Here is a 26594-nt window from a genome sequence, read left to right as displayed (position 1 = left end):
TGAGAAATCAATGTAAATAAAAAAGTTGCAAAAAAGCTTCCATGCAGGCCGCCTCAACTCAAGACAAGCGTTCAAATGAATAAACCCTGTGTGTAAGCTGGCAGAAAGACAGACGACAGAACAAGCCTCAGTAAATCAAAAGGGGATAGGATTTAATGTCTGTGTGAAGACAGTTGGTACGACCCTGCTGAAGTTTTTTTTTTGGGGCTTCTTTCAGTGAAACCAGCCGCCTCCTCCCTCAGGGAACAGTGCTGATGAGAGGAGTGAGAGGTGTCTGAGCTAGACTGGATCAGAGACTGGGGCAAAATGCGAGGAACGCTGTGCTGCAGTTGGTGGGGGAACTGTTTGTTCGGGCTGGCTGGGTTGTGTTGGGACAGGAGTCGATCCACCACAAGAGCTGCGGTTTCCTTTATTGTTTTCCAAAGTGAGGCCACAACAGTTCATCTCACAGTGTTGTTGGACTAATCAACACTGCTTTATGGGCACCCAATACAAAGTGTTTTGGTTTCAATTACCAGCTTCTTTTCCAACATTTTCCAAAATGTGTCACCTCCCAACCGACCAATAAGAATGCAGCACGGCATGAGGTGTTGACATTGGCGACATGTTTTAGAAAGCAAAAAAAGCCAAACAAGCCAACCCCAACCTGTGGACTTCAAACAAATAAGTAAATCAAGTTGATTTTCTCCAGATCTTACAATGACCACAACAAGATGGACAGAAAGTAATTACAACTCCTAAAGTAGGGGCGGAAATCTCTCAGCAGCTCAAGATTCAATTCAAAATGACTACTTGGTAACGACAATCGATAAGCCAACAGGAAAAGAAAAGTGCACCTGTAGCAGCATAGATGAAGTAAAATAATACAGACGTCAGCATATTGTGAGTCACTGACAAAAATAACCGACATCCTGCTGTTATGTGCAGTGACCAATGTGATAACTCATTCACTGCTCTTGTTTTTGAAGCACAAGAAGTCGTATGACGTGCAGCTGCAGGGGACGTAAGATTCAGGAAAAACGGGCACAAATCACGTCAGAGCTATCCCACGCACTTTCTTAAATGACTCCATTTTTTTCCGTTTTAGTCTCATTGTGCGGTGCGAGCATCGCCGTGTCAGTATAATATCTTCGAGATGGGACGTCGTATCTCGAGCCCGATGAAGTTTGAAATCTGTCACGTAAGCTTTCGTAGCGTAAAGCTTTGGCAACGGTAGCTCGATGGTCCTCTGGTCAAAAGCAAACACGGCCAGGGTTTTTTCCACCCTTCCCCGGATGGAAACGTGTGATGTGGTTTCTCAAGTTCTTTGTGTTGCCAAAACATTTCAGTTCAACTTCAAAAGGAGCCAAAGTGCTTCCACATGCTAGCTCTTAATGCAGACGGTGCTGGAGGTCAAATGACTTACTCAACCCTTTTTGTACATGTTATAAACTGCTCAGGCGCTTCACTTCCTCTTTTCCGAAGTTCCTCCTTTTGCGTTCCGTCAACATTACTTTATTAATTAACACACAGAAAATCAGTGTATGACATTCTTTAATCAATTCAGTGTCTTCCACATCCACATCGCAGTGCATCTAAGATTTAATTATTCCCCACTACCTCTACTGCTTCCTGAGTAGCAAACCAATAAACTTAACACACACCTCAGAAACAGCCTTCAGTCTGTCAGCTCATGAAACGTGTGAATCCATGTTGCTCTCGACAGTCGCAGCCCTCTGTGAATCAGCAGGTATCATCATCGTCGTGCAATCTGCATACTGTACACCAAACATGATTTTGTTTGTTCATAAGGTGCCACCACACACTGTGGCTTGCAGATAACTAAAAATCAGACAATATTTAGATGCCTTTACCATACTATCCTAATGCTCAAAAGGAGAATCTACTCATCATTCAGTTATTCTACTCAGTATCTCGGGGGCCCAACTAATAGTTTAGGTGTCTACAAGAAATGTTCCCATAAGCCGCCTTTCCTCTGTTCCGAAAGCAAACACAAGAAAAACTTAATGTTTTCCACTCGATTAATATACTCGATAAGTATCGTTCTTTCATGGTTGACATCAACATTGTGTCTCTGAGTACAAAGTTTATTAAATATCTGCTGCTTTTCTTTTTTTTAGTGACCAAAAGCGGTTGATTACAGCATCCCTATCATCAAAGAAAGCGGGTGAAAGGAGTTATGCGCTCCCTGTGGAGCATCTTGAGCAATATTGACTTTAATTTATGCTTTATAAATTAAGTTAACATGAACTAATTTCATGATGCAGCAAACACTCCTTTATTAGCATCGTTATTATTGTGCGACTCATTCAGACATGTTCACCACTGGTGAAAGTCAGATTAATTGGCCAGGGAATTCTTGAGATGACTTTCAATTGGCTAAAATGCTCATTTTAATTTATCTTAGTGTCTTATTTAACAGTCTAGGAAAGTTTCCTTTTGTTGCTCTTCTCATACACCAACCAGCGCGGTATGATGCTGACTGCACTGACGAGCACTGGCCCCGATTCCTTCAGCAGTGCATATATTCATGAGGTAATTTGGAGCTTTAAAGAAATTAGGCCATGACGAGGCAGTCTGCTCTGCCTCCTTGAGTGATATCACCTCCGTGTGGGTTTAAATTTTAAATAGCATCCAAACACAAAGGCAAGATTACGATGCTGTTAGACACTAACTGGAATGGCAGTTTTAGCTCATACTTCAGTCTTTCTGATTATTTTCCTGATGTATGCCCAGTGGGTAAAAAGTCACAAAAGGCTGTAGAAGGTCAAAATTAGAATCTAGTCTATATGTGAATCCATGCCCACAGCAGTCAGCTTGTCGGCAGTTTGCTGGCACAGAAGAAAATCTAGACAAAAATCAATGTGTGTCGTAGTCTTTCCAATTCCTATTCAACACTGTTTTTTTTTTACAGCCCTGTCATCTGATGCCCTTACTTAAGCCTCCTGTCCTCAGCCTCGTTGGACTGGACATCAGTTTGCTAGAGATGAATACGACTCTGCGTAGGGAAGGAGCTAGGTATCAGATGCAAGCACTTTAGGCAACAAAAAAGCTAAACATAACAGTTTTGAGTCCAAGAATCCAAGAGACTGTGATACCCTTGACAAGCTTTATAAAAGTGTTTTTCAGCCAATCTCAGCACAGTTCACATTGAAAGCACACAACGACACAGACTGCATGGCAATGCCAATTCATTGCCCATAGGCCATTTTACAAACATGATGGACAATGACTGAAAGCCTCAGTTATTCTCAGAAACTAAAGGGACTCCACAAAAGTATGGTCCAGTATTTCCAGCACAGTCTTGAAAGATTACAGCCCAAGAGTAGCATTCTTTGCAAAAAGAACCAAACAGAAGCAACAAAAAAAAAAAAACAAGCATATGGCTACTCAACAAAAACAAATTAGTTATTTTACAGTTCTATTTCTTAACCTATACTTACAACCAGTCTGTCCACAACAACACAAACTGTGCTTTAATAAATAATTATCTCAACTGAAAACACAGCTGCATCTGGCTACAGCGATGAAGCAGTCTCCCCTACCCCTGCTGCTACATTACTGCCCAATTAATCGAATCTTAATCCCAACCTGGATTTTGACAAAACAATCATTCGCTGTGGCGCAGCTGGAAGAGTAGCGCTATGAAGACGGATATACAAGAACAAAGAGCAGTGCGTGGAGACAAAAATCTAATTCCTGGCACAGAGGAGGGCAAAGAGCTTGTCCCTTGATCTGAAATACTTTGCAAATTATGTTAACCTAGAACAAAGCATACGCAGTGCTGTAGAGTTGCGTTTGTGCCGCAAAGCAACGCAACTAACTCATTTAACCATCTGAACACACCACAAACTACAGCATGATGGATGCATGGAGGCCAAGATGAACTGCCCAATGGTTGTTGATGTGAATGATCCGTTTCCCCAGATATTTTAATCACTTAAACACAACGTGAAAGTGAAAATGGTGCCCTGTTGATTTATTTTGTCAAATTTTGGAGATTAACTGAATTAATTTGAATGAAGATTACCAGTTGTATTTTGACAAGACTTGTACATGAGCAGGAACGTGGGACAATGTGGATGTTTTTTTTTGGCCGTAATCGTGCAGCCCTGCCACATAATCCTCCTCCTGGGTCTGTATCTGTCCACGTGCACAGTGCAGTCACAGTGAACCATTTCCTCTTTTTCAGCTGCAGCACTTTTTAGACTCTGAATCTGTGCAACTTTGTAACAGATTTCTCACACAATGAAAAGCGCTTGTGCGCTCTTGACCTCCGTCCTTGGGCTGTTGCCTGGCAACCAGTGCATCATTCTCTTCTTATAGTTGCTCCTTTGTCCCATTTTCCAGTGATATTATGTTTCCTTTAGTTTTTCTAACAAGCTGGAATGTGAGAATCACCTCTGTGCAGTACAACACGGTACCCCAGCTGTTCACTCCATGTGAATAAACTGAATTCATCCCATTCACAGAGTCTGAGTTGACCGTATATGCCTCACAAAACTATCTCAGAAACCTGTCCTTAAATTGCCCTGGCTTAATCTCAAGAGTTCTTTGGCAAACCAACATTTGCCACAGTTTCTATCAAGCATGACAGAATTCACGTCATAAAACTTCAAGGACAAGCATGCTTGAAATACAAAACTATCAGAATATGAGTCTGCATTGAGAGAAAGGCATGCTTTTAGATAAGAGATTTAACAAGTATCTAGAAGACTGCAACATATGAAGTAAAATATCTATTCAAACAGCATGTTTGAATAAATCCAGTTTGGTGTAATTCAGTCTTCCAACGTGGCTCCATAAGATGATCCTTACCCGATTTAAATTATTGTATGTTCAGAAATTGGAGATGGGTATGAACTCGACGCTATGGATACATAGAGTGGATTTTGCTGAACAGATAAAGTTACTGAGCATTGCCAATCTCTCCTATGTCCAACAATAGGACACTTTACCCTTCTTGGAAAAATAGCTCTTGGAGACACGCTTTTATACAATAAGTGGAGATAGAAATAATAAATACACCCAACACAAAGCAAACTGCTGCTTAAAGTTAGCATGTTATCACTGACTGTTTTGGACCCCTTTTTTAGAGCAGCATAATTAAACAAACATGTATGACACTATTGATCTGTGATCGGTGTGATAAAGGTCGAGGATTGAGCCAGCAGAATTGCGGACATGGAAAATCCAAACACTCCTTACAGAGTTCAACCAGTCATGTGATGAAAATCCTAAAAGATGGGAGAGACCTACAGTAACTACATGCAGACTCCACTTTGATAATATGGTCAACTCCTGCGAGATCTGAATTCTTCGGCTAAAGTCTCATCAAAAATCCAGCCGTAAATAATGAATGAGCTCTCAGTTGAACAGAATTCTTATGTCAGAGTCGTCAAATGTCACAACTAAAAGGCAAATCAGGACATAATTTCCCCAACAAGCTGTCACACAAAAGGTTCCAAAAGTACCGATTCAGACACAACGCTTGGTTTTCGACTACACAAGTCGATGAATATGTGACGGTCCTTTTCTTGCCCAGAGAAACTTGTTAAAACATGTCAGGTGAATATGACCTTAATGCACTCAGACAAAATGACATCCATCAACCTAATTAGTGGAATTGGTGGGTGGGTGGGTGGGGTGGAAACTGGGTCTCCAGTGGACATGCAAGTGTGACCCACAAGGCACCTCAGCTGTAGGCCCTCTCTGGGTCTTTCTGTTGTCTGGAGCCCGGAGGCTTTACAGAGTCCTGCAGCTCTAAATCATGACTAAAAACCCATCTACGGTATGATCAAAGTAAGGGCCACAGCACAAAGAGATACAAAATGATTAACGCCATTGAAAACTGTAAAATCTCTGTAATAGTTATGGGTTTAAACCTAAATCTTCTAAAATACCGCTCTTCCTTTGGATGTACTATACCGTTACAGCAGGTATGTTTATAATGCGTCACATCGCAGGAAGTGTAATGTCAAGTAAGTCATTGCACACAGTATTCAGTGCTAGGGCTGGGCGATAAAGTGATCTATCTACATGCGCAGCTGTGTAACCCTCAGCACACTTCAGTACGCTAGTTGGCAACAATGCACCTCTAAGTTGGTTGCTAAAGGCCCTGTCACACTGTTGCGTATGAGAGAAGCATATGAGTTGCGTATGAAAATTATCACTCATACGCTGGTATACGCTGACATACGCCAGGGGAACGTTAGGCATAGGTTGTATACGTTTCAAGCACGCTGCCATACGTTGGCATACGCTGAGGCAGAAATAAATTTTTGAACATGCTCAAAACTTTTGTGCGTATGTTTAATACGCTAAGCATACGCTAGACATACGCTGAATACGCTAGAGGTACGATATAGGTACGTTACTGATAGGTCGAGAACGCTGGACATAAATTGCCATATGTTGACATGAAGGTGAACCGTACAGCTAGCGTATTTATCATATCTGAGGCAACCGACGATTCACGGGAGCGGTCAGGAGGAGGAGTTGGGGATCTTGATCGCTCAGAAGCATGTAACTCATCAGCCGCAGGTGCATCAGGCATTTCAGCAGGTTTGGGTGAGAATGATTCTTGTGTTTTTTTGCCTTTTCCTCGGCCCGGGGCCCGGGCAAACGACGATTGCTTCTTGGGAGGCATGATCGAGATGAATGTCTCGAGAGATGTTGATAGCGCGTCGTCTACTGCAATAATGGAGCAAATTAATGTGGAAAGGCTGCTGATATAGGCGCGTTGAAACGTACGCTGGGCATGCGCAGTTCATATGCTACTCATACGCTAGTCATTTTTTATTTTCAAAGACTTTTCGTGCGTATGAAAATTATATTATTAATTTTCATACACAACTCATACACTTCTCTCATACGCAACAGTGTGACAGGGCCATAACCGCCAAGAAAACCCAAAAAGGAAAAGAAATGATTAAAATTACAATGACCAACCAGCTAAATGAGGAAGGAAACTGAGCAGAAACGATAGGTGAGAATGAGTTTAGCCCGAAGAAACACGAAAGAGAGGGCGAGACTTCCCCAAAAAGGGAACGACTGATTAGTCTAATCACTTATCTTTGGTTCATTAACTCTGTTCGAAAGTCGAACTAAATTTGTTTTATCATCATTCAGATACTTTTGAAACAATATTTTGTATTGTTCAGTATTACCCAACTGTAGAAAAAGATTAGCTTGACAATGTTCTTTGCCATTTCACCCAGCCCTGTGTGGTGCTACTTGAAATGTTTGTCAATTTTCCAACTATTCTACAGGACAGAGCTGACTCAGCGTAGTTTATTCAGATTTCAGATGACAACAGAGTCTTGTTTTTTTTTCCCTTACTTTCCAAAAGCATAACAGGCTGTAGTCAATTTATTCAATTGATCTAATTTGAGGCGAGTTTCCCGCCAGATCTGACTTAATCCCTCTCAGGATGACAGTCAGGAGCGTCTCTGGTCGTGTTTGGTGTGATAAAACCAGAACTGCAACACATTTAACTTGAACAGGGAGCTGGTTTGCACTCTTGAGAGCCAAACGCATTTTTAAATAACTTCATATTCTTTGCAGATGCATTCTTCTATAACCACTACACCAATTATTCCTGCAAACATAGCAATTTGGTTTAGATTCTTGCATTTGCGTTATATAATGATAAATATCAGTAAAACAAAGTGACAGAGTCAGATTTTCCTCTGGTTCTGCTGACCTAATTTAAACAGCAGAGGCCTGTTTTATTTAAACAAATAAGGCAAGAGGAGCTTTTATAACTCCTAACATACAACGTCATTATCTCATAAGAGCAAATATCAAACATTTAGGGTTTAAAGTTTAACCCGGGACCTATTTTGCCCAACATTTATCTCTCAGAAGGCAAGAATAGCTGCACTCGCTGGCTCGTGTGCTTGGAGAGAGACAAAAACCAAGCTGATTGGATGAACAGGCGGTTTTTAGATCCCCCAACAACAACAACATCAAGGGCCCGTCATCCCACTGTGAATGACCACAATCGCCACCATGTGCTTGTGCAGCTGAACTATTTACAGAGTGCAGCTTCTAACAGCTTGGAGGAGATTTCTGAATTACAAGATCAGTCCTGAAATCAAATGGGGAAACATGTCATGTTTTAATCTTTGCATAGCTGCCCAAAAGCCCCTTTAAAGTGCACATCTTTGATTCCTTTTTTTTCAATTTCTGCCTACTGGACGGAAAACGGAGGGGTATCGTGTGACATAGGTCAGCGTCTGGGCCTGAGCCGGCGACGTAACAGCTGCACACATACTCATTTTACACGTGCATCAATTATTGACAGCAGTGACGTCATGGCTGGATGACCTCTAAAGCTCTATTACTATCACCATCACAGATGCAATACACGAGTAAGATTCGCCATCTTTTTTATCCTTTCTTTTAACTTTGTTTTGTAAGCAACACATGCCTCTTGTTTCTCACCCGTTGTCGTTCATTTTGTTTGATTAAATGTTCATTTTTCTCCAAACTTTCACCATCTGTAGCCAGTAGATAACTTTGAAGTTCCCAGCACCCACAACTAAGGTACAATTTATTGCTGATTTAGTTCAATTCTGTTCATCAATGTGGCATCAATTCATAGCATGTCTTTTTAAGCCACTTCAAATTGAAAATAATTACAATAACAACTACTACTCAACAGAAGTAATGGATGGATCCCATTTTATTACTAAAGCATGCATATTTTTTTTCCATTTTTATTTTGTCATCAATGTCAAGTGTTTTTACAGACTAGTCAACAAACAGGACAAAATTTTGCTTATTTCCAAGCTAGCATACGGACAGTCGGACACGAGGAGATTATCTTTAGGACTTATTGCAAAATGCACTTTTAAAACTTAGTCAAAGCGCTTCTATATCTTCAGAGTTTCACTTTGTTTTTGTCTTATTCGTGTCTTCTTCTGCCTTTTCTTCCAAACTCGTTCCTCTTGCCTCTGTTCTTTGCCGTTATATGACCCACTCTTGACTTCAAGCACCAATGATATTAACAGTTTTAAGCCTGGAAAACCAAGGTATTATATATCTCTGCAGCAGACACCTTACTCCAGTCACTTTAGGGAAAAGCGCCTTAAAACTGCTGACAGAAAGCACAAGTGAATAATCTTTTAACTGTGGTACAGTCAGCTCTGACAGCTTCCAGGGCTTCCTGGATGCTTTCAGCGCCTTGTCTGAACGCTCTGTTGAATTTCCACTCTTTTAATAAAACAGCAAGCTCAACTTTCACCAACAAGGCCTGCCCGAAGTCTACCGGAGTGGTTTCACACACGTCTTTGCCAGCAGAATCCTGAATGAGAACTCCATTTTGCAGATCTGATCTCATTATCCTCTGCTGGGCCGTTGTTGAAACACCCTGGCAGCTCACTAATCAGTGCCGCAGTCAATGCCAAGATTGTTTACGGGGGAATGGAATCTCTCTTGGGAATGTCACTGCATCCTCAGACGCCTGTGACTACGCGACCGAGCTCGGAGCGAGATGCTTTTTCAGGCTTAGGAATGACTGCGGCTCGGTGAGCGTGTGGGCCTGAGAACATTGCATTGAGCATCATCAATGAACATACAGAAAGGGATAACAATGGATGCTCAATCCCGCACGATGCCCAAGTATCCAAGGCTGGGGTCAGAGGTCACGTCTGGCTTTGTGCGTGGCTGTCGAGGACGGACACAAACAAGGAGACCTTTGAGTGCGCAGTTTCATGTAAATAACAAGAAGACAAAACAAAGCGGCTGGTTGCATAAGGAGAACGAGGGCGGTCAGTCTGCACGTTGCTTTGAAAATTTGTTTGTCCTAAAATTAATTAGGAGGACTTGTTACAGAATGGATTCCACTGGTATTTTTTTAATTTATCGAGGTAAACACGCAGCCAAAGAACTCATTAACTGAAGCAAATGTAATTCCAACACATCTTCTATTTCAGCCGTCTATAAATGACAGTATAACTGGCATTACAACTGATTGTCATGAAGAGTGCATCTCGCCAGAGGCACCACCCACTCCTAAAACATAAGGTCATCACAGGCCTATGGAATAATCAATGTTCAATGCCCGAGACTCCCGGCCAGGTGCTTCTCCACTATAATATCAGATTTCAAGTGAAACACGTCAAAGAATCAAATTTCTACCTGCTGGTTCCCAAGCAAAAGAACAGGTTAGTCCACTCCACATTACTCCCCTCTCATGTATTTTCTAAGATCTTTCCTTCTGACAAAACAGCGTTATTTCTTCATATAAGAAACACGAACTAGAGCAGGGGGCTGGATCAGACAACACATCAAGCACCGACACGCTGGGAATGCTGGGGCAGCTGCACAAATGAAAGCGAGTGTTAGTTTTCACAAATACACGCACACACAGATGGATAAAAATGCTCTGAACCGTGACCCCGATCGCAAAATACCTAATGAACCATGGCTTGTAAAGTGTTCCACCCAATCATGCTGCAGCTATAAACGCGATAGGTTTCAGAGCTGTGCTGCTGCAACTAATTCGACACGCCGACTGTGAAATGTTGCACAAGGGAGATGATCAGAAAACACTTAAGTTGTCCTGTAGACCCGGCGCTCAGAGCGCCCTTCAGCAAGGCATTTCCTCCCAAATTGTTGCTGGGGTGGTCGACTGCTACATCAGTTCGTATCCAACCTGTCCCGGATGTTAGTATGTGTATACCCATCCCTGTTTGCAGTTGGCTTGTCAGGTTAAATAAGGATTAAAGTCTTCCCCGCATGCCTTATCACATCGTAATCTAATACAAGGAGTGTAGCTTCTGAGCACCATAGGCACATTGGATCAAATAACAAGTTAAGGAGAGAAGGGCTTTCAGACTCTCCCTTGTGGATGAAACCTCATTAAGGATTCAACAACATTTTACATTCAATCACTTTTAAAAGAAAATGGCAAACGGTCAAAGTGAAGCAGCGCTTATTTATTTCAGATAGAAGCCTTTTTATTTGATTTCTATAGGCGATAAATACGAATGAACAGCATTTCAACAGCGTTTTTATAACCTTATAGATTCTCATGTGGGGAACGCCACAAGCCAGATTTCCATAAAAATACAAATAAAATCAAAATCGAGCGATTTAACGATTTCCCTCATTTATTGGTTACCACGGATGTTTTAAATTTTACGCCAGATAGTCCACAATAAGTCCAAATAAACGCCGGTGAATGCGGCATCACCTGGTGCACATAAGTCAAATAGATAATAGATACAACTGTAATGGGAGTGAGTACACTCAACCGGGCACGTTATCATATTTGGTCATGAATGACATAGCCGAACAAGGACAAAAGATTTATAATATCAATCAAAATAGTTGGAGTAGTTGAGTTGGGATAGAAATGTAGATTTTAAGGGAAAAAATGTTAAAGCGGCTCTTTCTTGAATGAGGATCCGTACAGAATTCTCTCCCCGCGTTAGGGGAAGACACTGGTCCACACCACGCGAGCCACGACTAGCCGGGGAGACATTACTCTCGCTTTGGTCACATATATACACACACACACGTGGGACTGAAGCTGGATTCAATACAGCTCTACGTTTTATCTTGATAAGTGACGCTAAAGAATGCAAAAACACACACTTGACCAGTTCATAGCATTAATGTATCAAAAGTACCCGGAGATTGGGATGTGGGCTGCGGTCGTTGACCACCGTCGGTTGGGGAGCGGTTGGGGAGATGAGCTTAGCTTTCGCTGTCTCCGTCCGGCGCCTCTCCGCTGTTTAACTCCCTCCTCATCACAGCTTAACCCGGCACACTCCGAGCACGCCAGACGGAAAGTAAAGAAAAGTCGGAGTTTGTTCACCTTTTCCCTGGTGGCTCGCGGCGATATTTCCAGTTTAAAACTTGCCGAAAGGATGTCCCTCCGTGTGGGACTCCGCGCGGAGAGCAGCTCGCGGGGCGGAGGAGTAGCGGTATCTCGAGGCTGCCTTCATGCGACGTCGGAAATATTGAACACCAGCAAAACCACAACAAGAAAGCGCGAAGAAGAAGAAAGACACCCTAACATCCAGGGTAAAATTGTAAATGAGATGTTTGTCTGTAAATCAAAATGTTTAATGGAAGTCCTTTGATGGATCGATTTAACGTTGCCTAGATGATTTGGCTGAAGTGGGTTTTCTCCACTTTATGTGCTCTGAACACGTCTTACGAGCAGGGGCGTGGCTACGGGGGGGGGGGGGGGGGGGGGGGGGGGGGTGAGAAATGCCCTGTCCATCCAAAGAAAACTGGCCAGAAAAAAGGCCACGATTTATTATCTCTGTTTGTGTCCTGTATTGATAGAATAAATGCAGGTGGTGATTTTAAAAAAGCATATATCTGCAAAGTTTATAGCTTTATTTATTTTTTTGTTATCGTGTTCCCCCCCCTCCGTAACCTTAACCCCTTGCTGCTGAAAAAAAAAGGCGGTTTTCACATTTTCGGATGTTTTTGTTGTATATAATGATCTGAAATGTAGACTTAATGAAGGTAATAAAAAGCTGGAGTTGGCTGGACTTGGTGAACACATTTCTTGTGACCCTGATGGCGTTGTAATGGTGCGTTTGCATGCATCATACAAGTTCTACATTTCTTTACAAAAAAAACCAAAACAAAACAAACCAAAAAAAACTTCATAAAAAAAATTCCACACTGTTAACAAAATTGACGGTCATGATTTATGCTAGTGTGACCATATTTTCATTACCGAATTGAATTATTGCTATTATTATTATTATTATTAAGCTTGAAGTTGTAGTAGTGGTTTTCCACCGATTTTTTTCAGGTATTGTTTTCTGCCCCCCCACACATGCCATTCTTGTCACACCTCTGCTTACAAGTGTCCACATTCAAAATTAACCGGAATAAAGATATATAAGAAAATAGACTTTGATGGATGCCAGTTAACAGATAATGACAAAGGTTTGGTTGGTCTGTCACCAGCCAGATTCAGTACATAAATCGACAGTATGCTTTCAAAGTTCTTGCTATGAACTTATTGCTTCTGGCTTTAAATATGGCGGCGTGAGAGCACATTACAAAACCAAAGACAAACCAAATGTTTATCATAAAATTAGAATCCCGTCAGATGTACTTAAAGGCAGGACAGAAATATTGAACTGAACAGGAATCCATATTTTTTGAAGATGACTGATCCATCACTTCACAGAGCCTAGTGTGAGAAAAATGACTCTTTGTTAGACGTAAGGGCCGTGTTACATCAGGGAAAAGCTCATTTATCTGAATTTAAAAGAATACAGAGCACTTTTTAAAAAAATGTCTTTAGTTATTGCCAGGACAAACAGGAAATATGTGCAGCAATTTATTGAAATATGTAAAAACATTGATAGAAATGTGTTTATTTTGGTACAAGCTTGAAAGTCAATATTTGTTCTCAGCAGCTTTATTGTTCTTACAGTCTGAACCCTCTTAGACCAGCTTTCTGTCATTTCTTTAAATAGTCTTCAGGAATAGTTCTCCAGGCTTCTTGAAGGACATCCCAAAGCTCTTCTTTGGATGTCGGCTGCCTTTTGTTCCGTTCTCTGTCAGGATGATCCCACACTGCTTCAGTAATGTTGAGGTCCGGGCTCTGGGGAGGATTCATCCCTCCATCAGACCTGTTGCCACTGATTTTCAGCCCACTTCTTGTGTCATTCGGCACAGCTCAGCCTTTTCTCCCTGTTTCCCTTCCTTAAGAACGGCTTCTTGACAGCCACCCTTCCATGGAGACCATTTCTGATGAGGCTTGGGCCAACAGTAGATGGATCAACTGAAGGTCCAGATGCATCTCTCAAAGACAAAAATACTATTTTATGTCTATCGAACTGTGTTATCTTTGGTATTTTTTCAAAACGAAGGGAACAAGTGATGTATCTTTGTGACAGGCTGCTCATAACAAATTGCCAAATTGTCTCTTGAGTTAAGTATCTTTTTTTATGCTTCAATGTTTCATAGGTCAGTGTTAAGTGGCTTAAGAAACAATAAAACACATTCCTCTTAAATTGGTCAGGCACAAGAGCTGAACTGAAAAACTTTGATCAACCTTCAGAAAGCCTGGCTGCTTGGACGCAAGATAAAGAAATGAGGGGTGGCTCAAGACTTCTGCACGGTGTTGTACATCTCTTTAACATTCTCTCCTCCTCAAATGATACTCTTGGTTTTGATGCTTTCCTTAAGATTAACTAGTAGAGAAGCCATGTGGTGGAATAAAAAAAGTCAAAACTATGAAGGGAAAGTGTCACTTTAACCAGAAACAGTCGTCTTTGATGCGTTTCTTTGCGCTGTGTGAGATGTTCTTATCACATCTCTGAGAAGTGAGAGGATTTTGAGCTGTTTCACAGTGTGATCTTCAGAAAGTGATGTGCTTCTCCTCGGAAGAGGATTCAGAGAGAATCCAGCAGAGCCTGCCGTAGCCGTTGGCTTAAAGTTTCACCACACCAGTCAGTGTGACTCACACTTTAAATGTCTTGACCTTAAGCAAGCCACTCACGTGAGATGTCCCAAACTGTTTGCGATCCGAAACGGCGCTGTGCACTGAAAAATGTCCAAAATAGAGAATTACATGCACATCGTATGTAGTTTAAAGGTTAGCGGTTCAGTCTGGGACCAGCGGTGGAGTATCTGTGAAAAGCGGTTAGCTGGGTTTTTTGATGAAGACATTTCCCGTGTGAAGATTGAGGATTATCACAAAAACTCTCATAGTTCCAAGAAGCTACCAAAGGACAATGAAAAGAAGCAGGAGAAGAAAGTTAAACCTGGTCCCTAACCTCACCTCCTCGGTCCTCCAAATGTTCTTCTCGGACAAACGATCCCAGACCGGTTTTAGTTCTTTTCCCACCTCGCAGGCTCCAATGACGGACTGACAGTTCTGTCAGCAAGGAGAGGAATGACCTGAGGCCACCAGTCGAACGCTGTCTGGGAGCGGAGTCTTGCATCTGTACTTACTTTAATGATGTTAACACTGTAAAATGTCCCCTCTGAATGTGCTCCGTAGCCTGGGTTTTGTGTCTTTGCTTTCCCTGCACGAGTACACATTAATGCTGACCTTTACTTTCACACATTTTATCATGCGTTACCCATGTGTACGATAGCGTGCCTCTGTAGTGATGTCACACCAGTTTATGATGCATCAAAAAAGGGGTGACACCTTTTAACAGTCGTGTTAGAAAGTCTAGGCTGATAGCAGCTTAACTATGGGATGTTTCAGGGTCACCTGAGCCATCCCCAACTATAAGCTTTGTCAAAAAGGAAAGATTCGAGCCTAATCTTAAAGCTAGAGAGGGTGTCTGCTTCCTGAACACAAACTGGCAGCTGGTTCCACAGAGAGGGGCCTGATAACTGAAGGCTCTGCCTCTCATTCTGCTTTTAGAAACTATAACTCGAGAAACCTGCAGTCTAAGAGCAAAGTGCTCCGTTTGGGAAATATCCAACCATGAGATCTTTAAGGTATGATGGAGCTCGGTCATTAAGAGCTTTACATGTGAGGAGAAGAAATGTTGAATTCAATTCTGAATTTAACAGGGAGGCGATAAAGGGAAGCTAAAACTGGAGAAATATGATCTTTCCTGTTAGTTCTCATCAGAACTCTGGCTGCAGCATTTTGGATCAACTGAAGGCTTTTGAGAGAATTTGTGGGACAGCCCAATAATAAAGAATTACAGTAGTCCAGTCCAGAAGCAACAAAAGCATGGAGCAGTTATTCTGCATCACTCTGTGACAGGATATTTCTAATTTGGACAATATTACGAAGGTGAAAGAAGGCAGTCCTAGAAACAGGACTGCCTGAAAATGTTAACTTCCTTTCTGTTCAAAGAGCTTTTTAAGATGTTTCATATTCACTGAGATCGCAAACAAACTTAATCAAAACCTGACCTCTAGTGGCAGCCTTGGTGTTCCTGCTGGGGATTTACTGTCAGGCCACACATCACATTTGGCATTTACTAGGGACTGTCATGGTGGATTTAAAGTCTTGATTCCGTCGCCACAAACACAATTTCCCTAAATGAAATTGGTTTTTAATGCACTGTTCAGGCTGAACAAGAGTCCCGGTACATTAGCATAAACACAGTCAGTCATCAAATTTATTTCGTGGCATGGAAAAGATTAGACACGCCTGCTTAAAAACGCCTCTCACTGTGAAAAGCCAAGCGCGTGAAAGATGACCTGATTTCCAAAGGGCATAAAGTTGAAAATGATTCAGCGTTTTTATCTTGATTTCCGTCTCTTAAAGTTATAAAGCAGCCAAAGAGGACAAGAGCACCCTGCATGGTCAGTACTACATTACTCACCTCCTTGGACAGTTTTTTAATGCTTTTTGCAGCCAGCTAAGAGTCTGTCAGTTCTTGTTTGGGGGGATTTTAGCTCATTCCTCCTGGAAAAGGTCTCTGGATCTCTTTGAGGTGCATTGATCATGAGATTGTGTTGTTTTATTTTGAAGTGCGATGCCATGTTTAAGATCCCGTCCTGTTTAAATCCTCAGACTGATGTTTGCTGCCAGAATTGGCTGGTGTTTGATATATAACACCCCTCTATCGGTGAAATGTTTCCCGTGGCTGCAACACAAGTCCAAAAGATGATCAGTCCGGCTTCGTGCCTAAGAGTTAGAGACGTTCTTAACATCAAAAGCTCGCTCATTCCAGCCAAAAATGCAGGTTTTATTCAATTGTTGTTTTGTTTTACATTCAATTCTGTAGAGAGGAATCTGGAAAGGTTTTATTCTGACGACTCTTCAGCCTGAAAGCACTTTTCTCTCTCATGGCACTCCCCTGCTTTGTTGGTATCAGTTTTTTTTCTCCTATTTTCTGAGTGCTTTACAGCTGGCGAGAGCAGCACAGCTTTTCCCAAAAACCCTATTAAGCTACAGCTCTAACAAGCTGATTAAGCTCAGAGAGCTTGCCCTGATTAATTTGTAGTGGTTCCTCTACCTTTTCACCAACTCTTGACACTGTACACTGAAAATAACACACAAATAGGGTTTAAAAAGATTAAAAGAATGCTTTATTTTTCACTTCTAACTGAGATAAGTTGATCTTATTGTCGATAGTTACAGAAGTTTTCTCCAAAGTTTCGCACGCCACTCTAATAGCTTTTATATGTACAAATAATATCATATTCTCCAATGATTATAAAAATATTTAGGATATGTGCATCCACATCATGATATACTCCTTAAACTATGGACTCAATCCGTCCCTCACAGAACACATTGTTTATGAACACTGATGACATGTTTTCAGCTACTTCCTTTTTATTCAAGGAAAAAAAAAAAAAAGTGACACAAAATGTTTAAAAAAAAAAAAAAAAAAATCAACATTTACAGACAGGATGACGATAAGCTTGGACCAAAAGACGGCTCCTTTTACATCGTGCATTGCTGCCGCACACCTCATCGTCATTTCTGGCTTTCATCTCCGTTTACTCATTTTCTTTTCCTTTTACCAACGCAGAATCACAGCCGCAAGACTGAAAAAAATAGAAACCGAGTCTGAAATTCAAACAGAAACTGGACCGAGTTGGGCATAGAAATAATGACTTCTGACATCAATGTCTGCTGGTTTCTGGGATTAATTGTTCTTTATATTAAATGTGCTTTATAAATAAAGTTGGATTTGACTGGATGTTCGCATAGTTGGTGCAGCTCATTTAGAAAGGAGTTCTTACTGGTTTTATAGGGTTCGTCTTTCCCTCCCTGGTTCATGTATGTTTATGAAGCACATATTTAAGGAGCGAGCTACCGTTGACACTTGAGGACACAACTTTAAAGGGTTTGTGATTACCGAGGTGAATTTAATTGGTGTGCAATCCGGCCGCCTCTTAAATTAAAGTTAAAGCCAGAAAACAGTTTAAACTGACTCCATACGTTACCGATGTGAGACCCAACTGCTCATTTAGTGTCAGTCGCTCCGAGTTTGGGAAGAATAGGAGTGTTTAGCAACGGGCACATTGAGAGGAGTTTCCAAAGCAGATAATCAAACGTTGGGGATATTCAACCCTTATTAATCCACAATGTGGAAGGGGTCACAAAGCACTGCTGTCTGACACCATTAAAAACAAACACTGGTTTAAGGGGCCCCCCTGTGTGCAGAGGCTGTGGTTCCAGGTTCGAGTCCTGGCCTCATATGTCTTTCCTGTCTTCCCTCTGTCTAATAAACGCTACTAGCACCCAAAGAATCTGTTAAAAACAGGTGAAAAAAAAAATAAAAAATCTGACAATAAACACGCTGCTGCCTGTTCAGTCAACTGAAATAAAACTCGTCCAGTTGGCTACAACCAACCTCAGCTTGAGGATTCTGTATCACATCAGTAATCTGTTCAGCATCCTGGAGTCTGCGGTCGACTGAATAATAAAGATCTTGCCTTACTGGAAGCTCTGCAGTCTAAACGTGCCGAAGACTTCATATGATATGTGAGGACTGATTCTGGAAGGCTGCACTCACACTTTACGCTCACTAGTGTGCTCTTTTTTTCTTTTTAAGTCCAGAAAAATATACATATCTTTCGAAAAAGAAGCAGAATTTAGAGAAGAAAAATCTCTCCGCTGGACTTGGAAGCGAAAAGAAAAACAAGCAAACAAAATTAAGTTTGGCTCCTTTATTTGACTTAAGTGCTCAATAAAACAGAGCTGCCTTTCGGGTACATTCAAAATAACACGATCTGAAAACTGCGCCGACACCAGTCTCGCTTTGTGACGTGAAAAGACCGTAGTGTAAAAAGTTATGAACACAGTCGACATGGATGGAAAGCTGCTGTGGTAACTGCTTACTAGTATTGTGCCGAGAGATTTTGGCACAAAACTCTTTCAGGCACAAAGCTAACTAACCAGCAATCTAGGGACTATCGGAGACTTTAAGCAGCGACGGCAGATGCTCAGCGAAATCCTCCATTTTGTTAATTTGTTCATCCCCCTGGTGGGATGTGAGAGGTGTGACAGATTTCTATTGAATTATCTGCAGCTGATTTTAGTGATCAGATATATTTTTGTTACATAAACCTACTAATTCCATCCATTTTTGTATACACAGCCCAAGAAAAAGAAAAAGCCACCGCCTGGACTTAACTAAGCAAACAGGTAAGAGCCTCCCATTGGCTAACTGGAAGAAAGGGCACCATCATCTTCGAGGAAAGAAATGTGGTCGGGAAAATAAATCTTGTACGACCGTGATCGGCGATCCCTTAAATTTTGTTTAAGATACCAATGCCCGGATTCATCCGGCTCAAATTGTGAAAGAGGGGTTCAGGGAGCATGAAACATCATCAACACAGAGTCCAAACCTTAACCCCATTGAGAATCTTTGGGATGTGCTGGAGAAGACTTTAGGAGAGTCGGACCGCAGCCACAAGATCTTGGCAAAAAAATGAATGCAACTCTAGAGGGAAATAAATGTTGTGGCATTGCAGAAGCTCACTGAAACAATGCTACAGCGAATGCGTGCCGTGATATAGGCTAAAGGCGGTCCAACGAAGTGTGTGACTTTTTCCTTTGGACGGGCAGTGTATTTCACGTTATATTGTCTACTGTCTGTGAGACACATCTAAACTGCTGGCCCCGCTCCTGTCATAGAGTAATACAAAATTTGGAATTGATAATAATACATGCTTTATAGAACAACTTAAGTGCTTGTTTTTGTTGCCAAAACGCCGTTTTCCACGGCTAAAGTAGCCATTACAGGAGCTGCCATGTTCCTTAGGGACTTATTTGCCGTCCCGTCATCGTCTCTGCTTAAAGTCCCTTTTTAAGCAGGCAGGACTCACAAGCAGCTATGCTAAACAGTCTCACTCCAAAGTCGACAGACTGACGCTTGTTCAGGACCTGTCGTCTCATTTCAACGCAATGAGAGCACCATTAAGGTCATTTTTTTTTTTATATCAAATATCAAAACCAACTTAAGCCCACTTTCAGAGTTTGGAGTTGGACGACTGAAACAGACTTGTTCTTTATAGATGTGTTGTTTTTTTTTTTATTTTGTTGTGTTTTATTATGTTTGGTTAAGTCTGGTCTTTAAGGTTAAAAACCTGAGTGAGGGAAACTTTCCATGGTTTCACATCATCCTGTTTGTTGAAAATCTAGACCTTAAGGGGTACACGACGCTTTAAAATGTGACGGCAGAAGTAACTCGTGACCAAGCGTCAATATGTGGCGATCTGGAGCGAGAACACCCAGCATTTTGCCACTTAACTAAGAGGTAATACTGTCTTTATAAGCTTCGTGAGCCCCGCCATGACATCACCGCGTCTGTGAACGGCACCGAGACCAAGAAGAGAAGCCGAAAGATGTCACAGTGCAAACAAGAAAGCAGGGCTTCAACTACGAGACCTCGGCAACTGTAATGATGATGGAGGAAAAATATGCCCCAAAGCGCTCACAAGTGCTGCCCCGTCTGCTTCAGCAGCAAGCCTCAACTACCTGCTGCATAAAACATGTCAAATGTTGGTTAAAAAATATGGATTTTTGTTTGAAAAAAAAACCAAACAAAAAAAAAAAAACACTATCATCACTTCTCTTTATGATGGGAGCCCTGGAATGTATGAAAAATATCTTGAGCATCATCTTATACAAATAACTTTTGTCCTTCATATGGAGAATTTTTTTCTTTAAAATCAAAAGGCAATCTTTAAATAAAAGCACACAGAGAAATATACTGTAAGAGCTATAGTTTGCCATCTCTTTATAAACGTATAATCTGCGACTACAGTCTCTGTACAGCTCAATCTTACAGCCATGTAAATAGTTTAAAGGAAAGGTAATGTTACATACACACCCGAGTTGGATCTGTGCATCGTGTCACATACTCATACACGCAAACGCTATCTGCAAATGATATTTAGGTGCATCACATGGGGGAAGTTCTCCCCACTGAGCTGTATAATCTTTGCCAAAAAGGTTCAATTGAATAATTTCAGGGATTTTTGTGACGTTTTCTTTGTGCTGGCTCCGTCTACTCACTCATAGTGAAGTAGACTCCATCCAGGATGTCAGATTCACGTCTCTCCATTCAAGGGGGTTCAAATGAAAAACAATGAGGATTACTGGGCTTGAAACTAACCAGTCTGGGGCGGGACTGATGCACATTCTGTTATATTTCAAAGCCTCTCGCTCGCTCGCTCACTCACTCAAACACCGCAGCGCATTCGATCTCAACGCAAAACAAATGATTTTCACATTCAGAGTTCAGACTGACATTTCTGCAGCTGGGAGGTGAAGTGCAGGCTGGGCTTTAGCTGTCGTCTTCCTCGGCGCTCTGGCTCGGAATCCTCTCTGGATTGAAGGAGCCCTCGAAGCGCTGGGAGGCAATGGCGGCTTGATGAGACATGCTCTTCCTCACTATGTCACCCTTCCTCCACAGAGTGATCTCCTGCAACAACATAACACAAGACTAATGGAAGACAAGATGGCGTACGGTGAAGTTCCAGCGGCAAAATGTGACCGAAACCCAGAAGTCCATCAAATAAAATTCAGCAAATATTTCCTCACTGTCCTGATAGCTGCTTGTTTGCCCACTGTAACAGTAAAAAAGCTGCTGTTTGGACCCCAGCTCTGTTACAGACTGTGTATAAAAGATGGAGTCATCTTTTAACGTAAGTACAAACAACATGGGAAGGTTGTAAAAGGAAAACGAACAGGTCAACAAAGGAGAATGTTAAAGGGTCAGGACAGAAAACTCGAAGCAATATGTCTGAAAATGCTAAATGCATTTTGGCCACACCAGTATGTGCTGCCTGTAAACCAGACCATTTCTAAACCAACAGCTGATCAGTGAGCAGATGACCTTCAGATCATTTCTACGCCATGAAGCAGTCCGTGTACCTGCTGTTTAAAATAGCGTCTTTCCTCCTCGTCTATGAGGACCAGGTTGAGGTAGTACCGCACTGAGAACTTCTTGTTAATGTCCCTCATTGTTGGCGCCATCTCATAGCCGGCCAGAAACAGCCTGATGGGGATGGACTCTCCTGCGACACGAGAAGACAAAAAGCAGCTTTAGACGACAACAAATGACAGGAACCCCCAACAGAAGCGCCGACGGGCGGAGAGGCTAAAAATCACCTCTGACTGGAGCACCATCCATGATCTCATACTTCGCGATGGTATCGTTCTCGTGGTAGACGTTCGGTCCTGTGCCGGTTGTCTCTCGCTTGATGATGTCGATCTCCATGTGTTTGATCTTAATCCTCACCAGCAGGAAGTAGATCTTCCCTACAATCACATCTTTGAGGTGATACCTGCAAGCAGACGACATGATCCATCAACAAGTCCCACCGTCTGCAGCTTCCAGTTCCGACGTGAAAGAAAAGACTCCGTTAATGCATTTACGCCAACAGGTGACTAAAAGAAACCCATACTTGGACTTATTGTACTCGAACTCGATGTGCAGACAGTCCTCAATCCCCACTTCCATCTTGATGGAGGAGTTGAGGTCAGGGTACGAGCTCAGCGTGTGAACCACGATGTCGAGCTCCTTGCTGACGTCGTTCAGTCTCTTGCCAACCGTCGCCCTCAGAAAGTAACTGCGAGCAAACAATAAAATCAGACTTAAAAAGTTTAGTTACAAAAACAGACGTTGGTAAATGCAAACATGCATAAAGTAACAGATGAAATGTTTAAAATGCATCGTCACGTTTGGTGCAGGAAGAAGCGATACAAACGGGCCAGTCTAAGGGCTGAAGTATCAAGAATCTCCGATGTATTAAGCTCACAATGCTAACACGCTAATCTGTATCCTGCCCGCTGCTTGGAAGAAGAGAAGCTGCGTCCTCACACAGAAACGTGCGATTCTTCCACAGTTAAAAGTTTGCCAACAAGAATTCCTTCTGAGCTCACAAACGTGGAGCATTTCGTCAAAGCAAACCGCGATAAGACACGAGCGGCGGAAAAAACATCACGACATGCTCACACAGGGGCGCAGAAACTCTGGCTGCAGTTTTCTCTCGTTCGTTTATGCATCAAGCATCAACGCTTCAGCCAATGACCGTAGATCAGACCACAGCAGAGGGGAGTGTGAACAGTAATCTGGTTTAATCTATTTAATATCACAAACTGCTGGATTCCTCCAAACGGCTGATCGTATGTCTGCCGTCTGCTGTGGCGTGTTGAAAGTCATACAGATATGTTACCAGGTCCAACCTGGTAAGATTTACATCTCAAAATGTTACGAACAAGCAGTTCATTTGTCATACAAATAATTACGATCAGCGATTTAATTGTCTACATTCATCTTGAAGCAGCTCTCACACTATGAGTGCATTGAGTCTTCTCCGGAGACGATTAAGGGGCCATAATCACAGCCGTCTCAAATAAATGCAACTACACAGTTTAACTGTTAACTGCGGCATGCCTGAACATGCTCTGTATTGGTGGTGGTAGTAGTTTCTTTGCAGCGGCTCCACCATTAAGGCCGGATTCGGTCTCCCTTCCCATTCAGTGTTGAGCTCTGTCTCCTCCTTCAGCTCTTGGAAGCATCATTCTTGGCTCCAATCAGAGAAGCAGATCTTTTGACGGCTCTCATCTACTTTTCTTGAGCAGCAGGTGGAACTCAGGGTCGTCCTCTCATGAGAAGAGCTGGTTTTACTGCATCATAGTCGTTTTTGCGGGCTATATTTTGAAGTTTTCTGGACTGACTGATCCTAAAGTAATGACGGAATGCCGCTTCTGACGTTGTCATGTCGTCTTTGCCCCGAAATGTAAAAGGTTTGTCCACATTTTTGAGTGGTAATGTATCGGAGGGGCTGCTCATCACTGCAGACAAAACAAAGACGACACTTGAGAAAGTACCTCGTCCTTTCAGACAATAAGGATCACTCGCGACTAAACCTTCCCTTTCCAGCACTGGACGAATAGCACGAGCCCTTCAGCGAGCTCGCAGTCCACTGACGGGGCGAACAACGGTGCTTACCGTAATTTGACGTTCTGACCGGTGTAAGACTCGTACGGTTTCTCCACGTGCGTGAACTCGAAGTCAAACGTCTGCGACTGCGTCAGCTCCCCTGGTCGGGCCAAGTCTTTCACCAGAGACACAAACTCGTGGTGGTTTCCTCTGTCGTAGTACAGCTCTGGAAAACACGTCATTGTCAGATCATTTGAACCCGTTTTACAGGAGGCAGCAACATGAAAATGAGGCCGTAACTGAATCATAACGCTGCAGGGCATCCTCTGCAGCTCTAATCTATCTTAGATGACCGACACGAATTATGCTGGGATCTGGCTCCGTCTACATAACCTCGAATTAACCCAATGTGAGACTGTTTCTATACATATGTTGGCTGCTTTTGCGACCCCCAAACCTGGATCTAAAACAAATATTCTTGTGGATTTGAATCCAAATAGCAGTGAAACAGGAAAAAGGAGAAATGGAGGAAAACTAATCTTCCATTCATGCTTTAAGTGGATTAAAAGGACGAAGAAAGAGAAAGTCCCTAAAGCTGTTGTCCAATCTCAGCTAAACTTGAGTAAAGAAAAAAAAAAAAAGAAAAGACTAAAACTAACCTCGAACAACATGAATCTCAGACAGGAGGCAAACAAGCTGCAGCTGGACAGAACAAGGGTTTATTTTCTTAATCAAAGGGCCCTCGGGCTTAACGCAGCACGACTTCTGTTCCTTCTTTTTCTTTCACAGCCCAGTTGACCACGTAAAGAAGAAGTTGCTCTGCCTCAAAAATACACAAACATGGGCTATCATGAAAATGTCGTAAGCATGAAAAGAAACACGCGGCTCATTGCTGCAACGCCTGTCCCTTATCGATATGTGACTGTGTCTGAGTCGTCTGAAATGTATCCACAGCGTGATTAAATACCTCAACACTGCGCACGACTTTCATCACTTTCAGGTTTGGGCTCAGCTCATTGGGGAAAAAAAACGCTCCACTGACTTGTACATGTACTTTTCATATTTTATTATTCTATTTTTTGTTTTATTGCACCAAACAGACCAAGCCAAATTCCTCGTGATGTGAAAATTACTTGGCAATAAAATCTTTTCTGATTCTGACTTGTGCGTTTAATCCAGTGAACGACAGGGACTGACTTTCAGAACCTCACATTTCCAGTTTTGAAAGACCGTTTTCTTGGTGACGGATCTATTTATTTCTATGATTTCACCAAGCAGACAGAATGATGAGACAAGCATAAAGCATAAAGCATTTCCCTGCTTATCTCCTGGTGTGCTGGAAGCCTTCATCAACAATCCCTCCATGACTGGGAAAGATTAAACACACTTTGACAGACTTTTCGAAGCAACAAGGTGATCCCCAACTAAGACGCAAAATTTCATTTAGTTTTTTCCCCCAACTGTGTGAGAGAGTAACTGGGGATAGATTCAAACGGGGGTCAAAGGTCACGGAGACGGCTCGCCAATGGCTGATGTGTCAGCTGACGGCGGTTTACGCCCACAACTGTCATGAGACCCGACACTTCAAAGTGACACTTTTCGCAGCAATACGGCGGCTTGTTTTGGGCCGGTGGGGACTTTAACTGCTTAACTTGTCACTTTGTAGGCTCTAGTTTAATAAACCCCCTGATGTGGGTTCAGTCTGTGCTCGTAGCTGGCTCTAAACCATCTCATGTCACAGTTTGGTGACTTCTCTGTGAAGCACAGGCCTGCCGGCTGCTCACCGATCTGCCCGATGAACTCGATTTTAATGCCGTTGTGCTCCAGCCTCTTTCCCGGGTATTTCAGCGTCACGTTGACTTTCCCCGACACCGTTTCCCCGTCGTAGAAGAGGAAATATTTGTCCTTCCTGCCGTCTTCGGTCTTGTGCTCGGCTTTCTTTCTCGTCTCGGCGTCGTTCAGAACTATATCGATGTCCGCACTTTGGCCAAAACCGAAGAAGCTCATGGCTGCTGGTCCGTCTCTGTAACCGGCTCCTGCAGGGTAATGCGCCTCTGTCCCCACGAAACAACACCCCGCTAGTAGTTTCTTCTCCTTTTGCTGTGAGAGCCACTTCCAGATTATTGAATATTCCGAGTTACAACCGGGTCACTGCGCAGGCGCCGACCGTCACGTGAGGGAAACCTGTGTCACACTGCTGTCTTCGTTTCGTTGAGTGGTTTTATATCCACAGTCGGGTCGCAGCTCTTAAACTGAAGCAGGAAGAGAATCTCTTCTTCTGCAGCTGTAAACGCTGCCACTTCCCTTGTAGTAGGAGACCATTTGCGCTTTAGTGGCGCAGTAACACCGGCGTTGAAGCCAATGGTGACAGCTTTAACCCTGAGTTCAGCCTGACAGGCTCAACTCGGCAAAAAGAGGGGAGCGAACAAACGCATAACCCAGACCCGAATCATATCACTAGTTTTTCTAACTTATCAATACAGCGCTCTGCAAAAGTCTTGAGACTTTAGACTGTCCTGTAGTCTTTTAAAGTGGTCTTGTGCAACAGTTGAAAGTTTTTCTTTGAACATTGCCCTGCTTTTTCCCCCAATAATTTTCAGTCCAGTCTGAGTATTCAAGCCTAAATAAAAGACGCCTAACTCAAGGGATGAACAAATGTTGTGTCTACACCTTGTGTCTAACCTACAACTTAGCAAAGTACCATTTAAAGTTGTATCTCTTGGGCACTTTGTTGGTCACAAAGACATAATTTGTTCCCATTTCTTTAGTCGCAGC

The 26594-nt window shown here is 42.5% G+C and overlaps 2 protein-coding genes across 7 annotated transcripts in view; both read right to left on the bottom strand.

Moving 5' to 3' along the window:
• Positions 1-11938, bottom strand: part of arhgap32b (Rho GTPase activating protein 32b) — a 110488-nt gene extending 98550 nt beyond the window's left edge. For 5 of the 6 annotated variants that reach the window (XM_075486586.1, XM_075486588.1, XM_075486589.1 and 2 more), the window contains exon 1: positions 11643-11938. The gene's annotated coding sequence lies outside the window, so the exon portion shown is untranslated. The remainder of the gene's footprint in view (positions 1-11642) is intronic. The other variant, XM_075486587.1, reaches the window with a different exon arrangement.
• A 5037-nt stretch (positions 11939-16975) lies between these two features.
• On the bottom strand, positions 16976-26066 carry LOC142401250 (vacuolar protein sorting-associated protein 26B-like). Its single transcript, XM_075486585.1, has 6 exons — positions 25604-26066; positions 23889-24045; positions 22339-22503; positions 22043-22218; positions 21806-21948; positions 16976-21353 (listed from the first exon to the last, which is right to left on the bottom strand). Exons 1-6 carry the CDS (start codon positions 25824-25826, stop codon positions 21216-21218), a joined length of 1002 nt encoding a protein of 333 aa, XP_075342700.1. The 5' UTR covers positions 25827-26066; the 3' UTR covers positions 16976-21215.
• Positions 26067-26594: the final 528 nt, after the last annotated feature.

Source organism: Odontesthes bonariensis, chromosome 16 (assembly GCF_027942865.1).
Source record: "Odontesthes bonariensis isolate fOdoBon6 chromosome 16, fOdoBon6.hap1, whole genome shotgun sequence".
Taxonomy (NCBI): Eukaryota; Metazoa; Chordata; class Actinopteri; order Atheriniformes; family Atherinopsidae; genus Odontesthes; species Odontesthes bonariensis.
Note: the sequence above shows the minus strand (reverse complement) of the source record. Positions and strands in the feature narration are given on the sequence as shown.

What these genes read in the sequence shown, in the direction of transcription:
- LOC142401250 (XM_075486585.1), bottom strand. Translation starts at nt 25,826, where the DNA reads ATGAGCTTCTTCGGTTTTGGCCAAAGTGCGGACATCGATATAGTTCTG. An exon ending in GGTCAGAACGTCAAATTACG is followed by an intron (nt 22,504 to 23,888) that starts GTAAGCACCGTT and finishes GTTTGCTCGCAG; the next exon opens with TTACTTTCTGAGGGCGACGG. An exon ending in TTCGAGTACAATAAGTCCAA is followed by an intron (nt 22,219 to 22,338) that starts GTATGGGTTTCT and finishes GTCTGCTTGCAG; the next exon opens with GTATCACCTCAAAGATGTGA.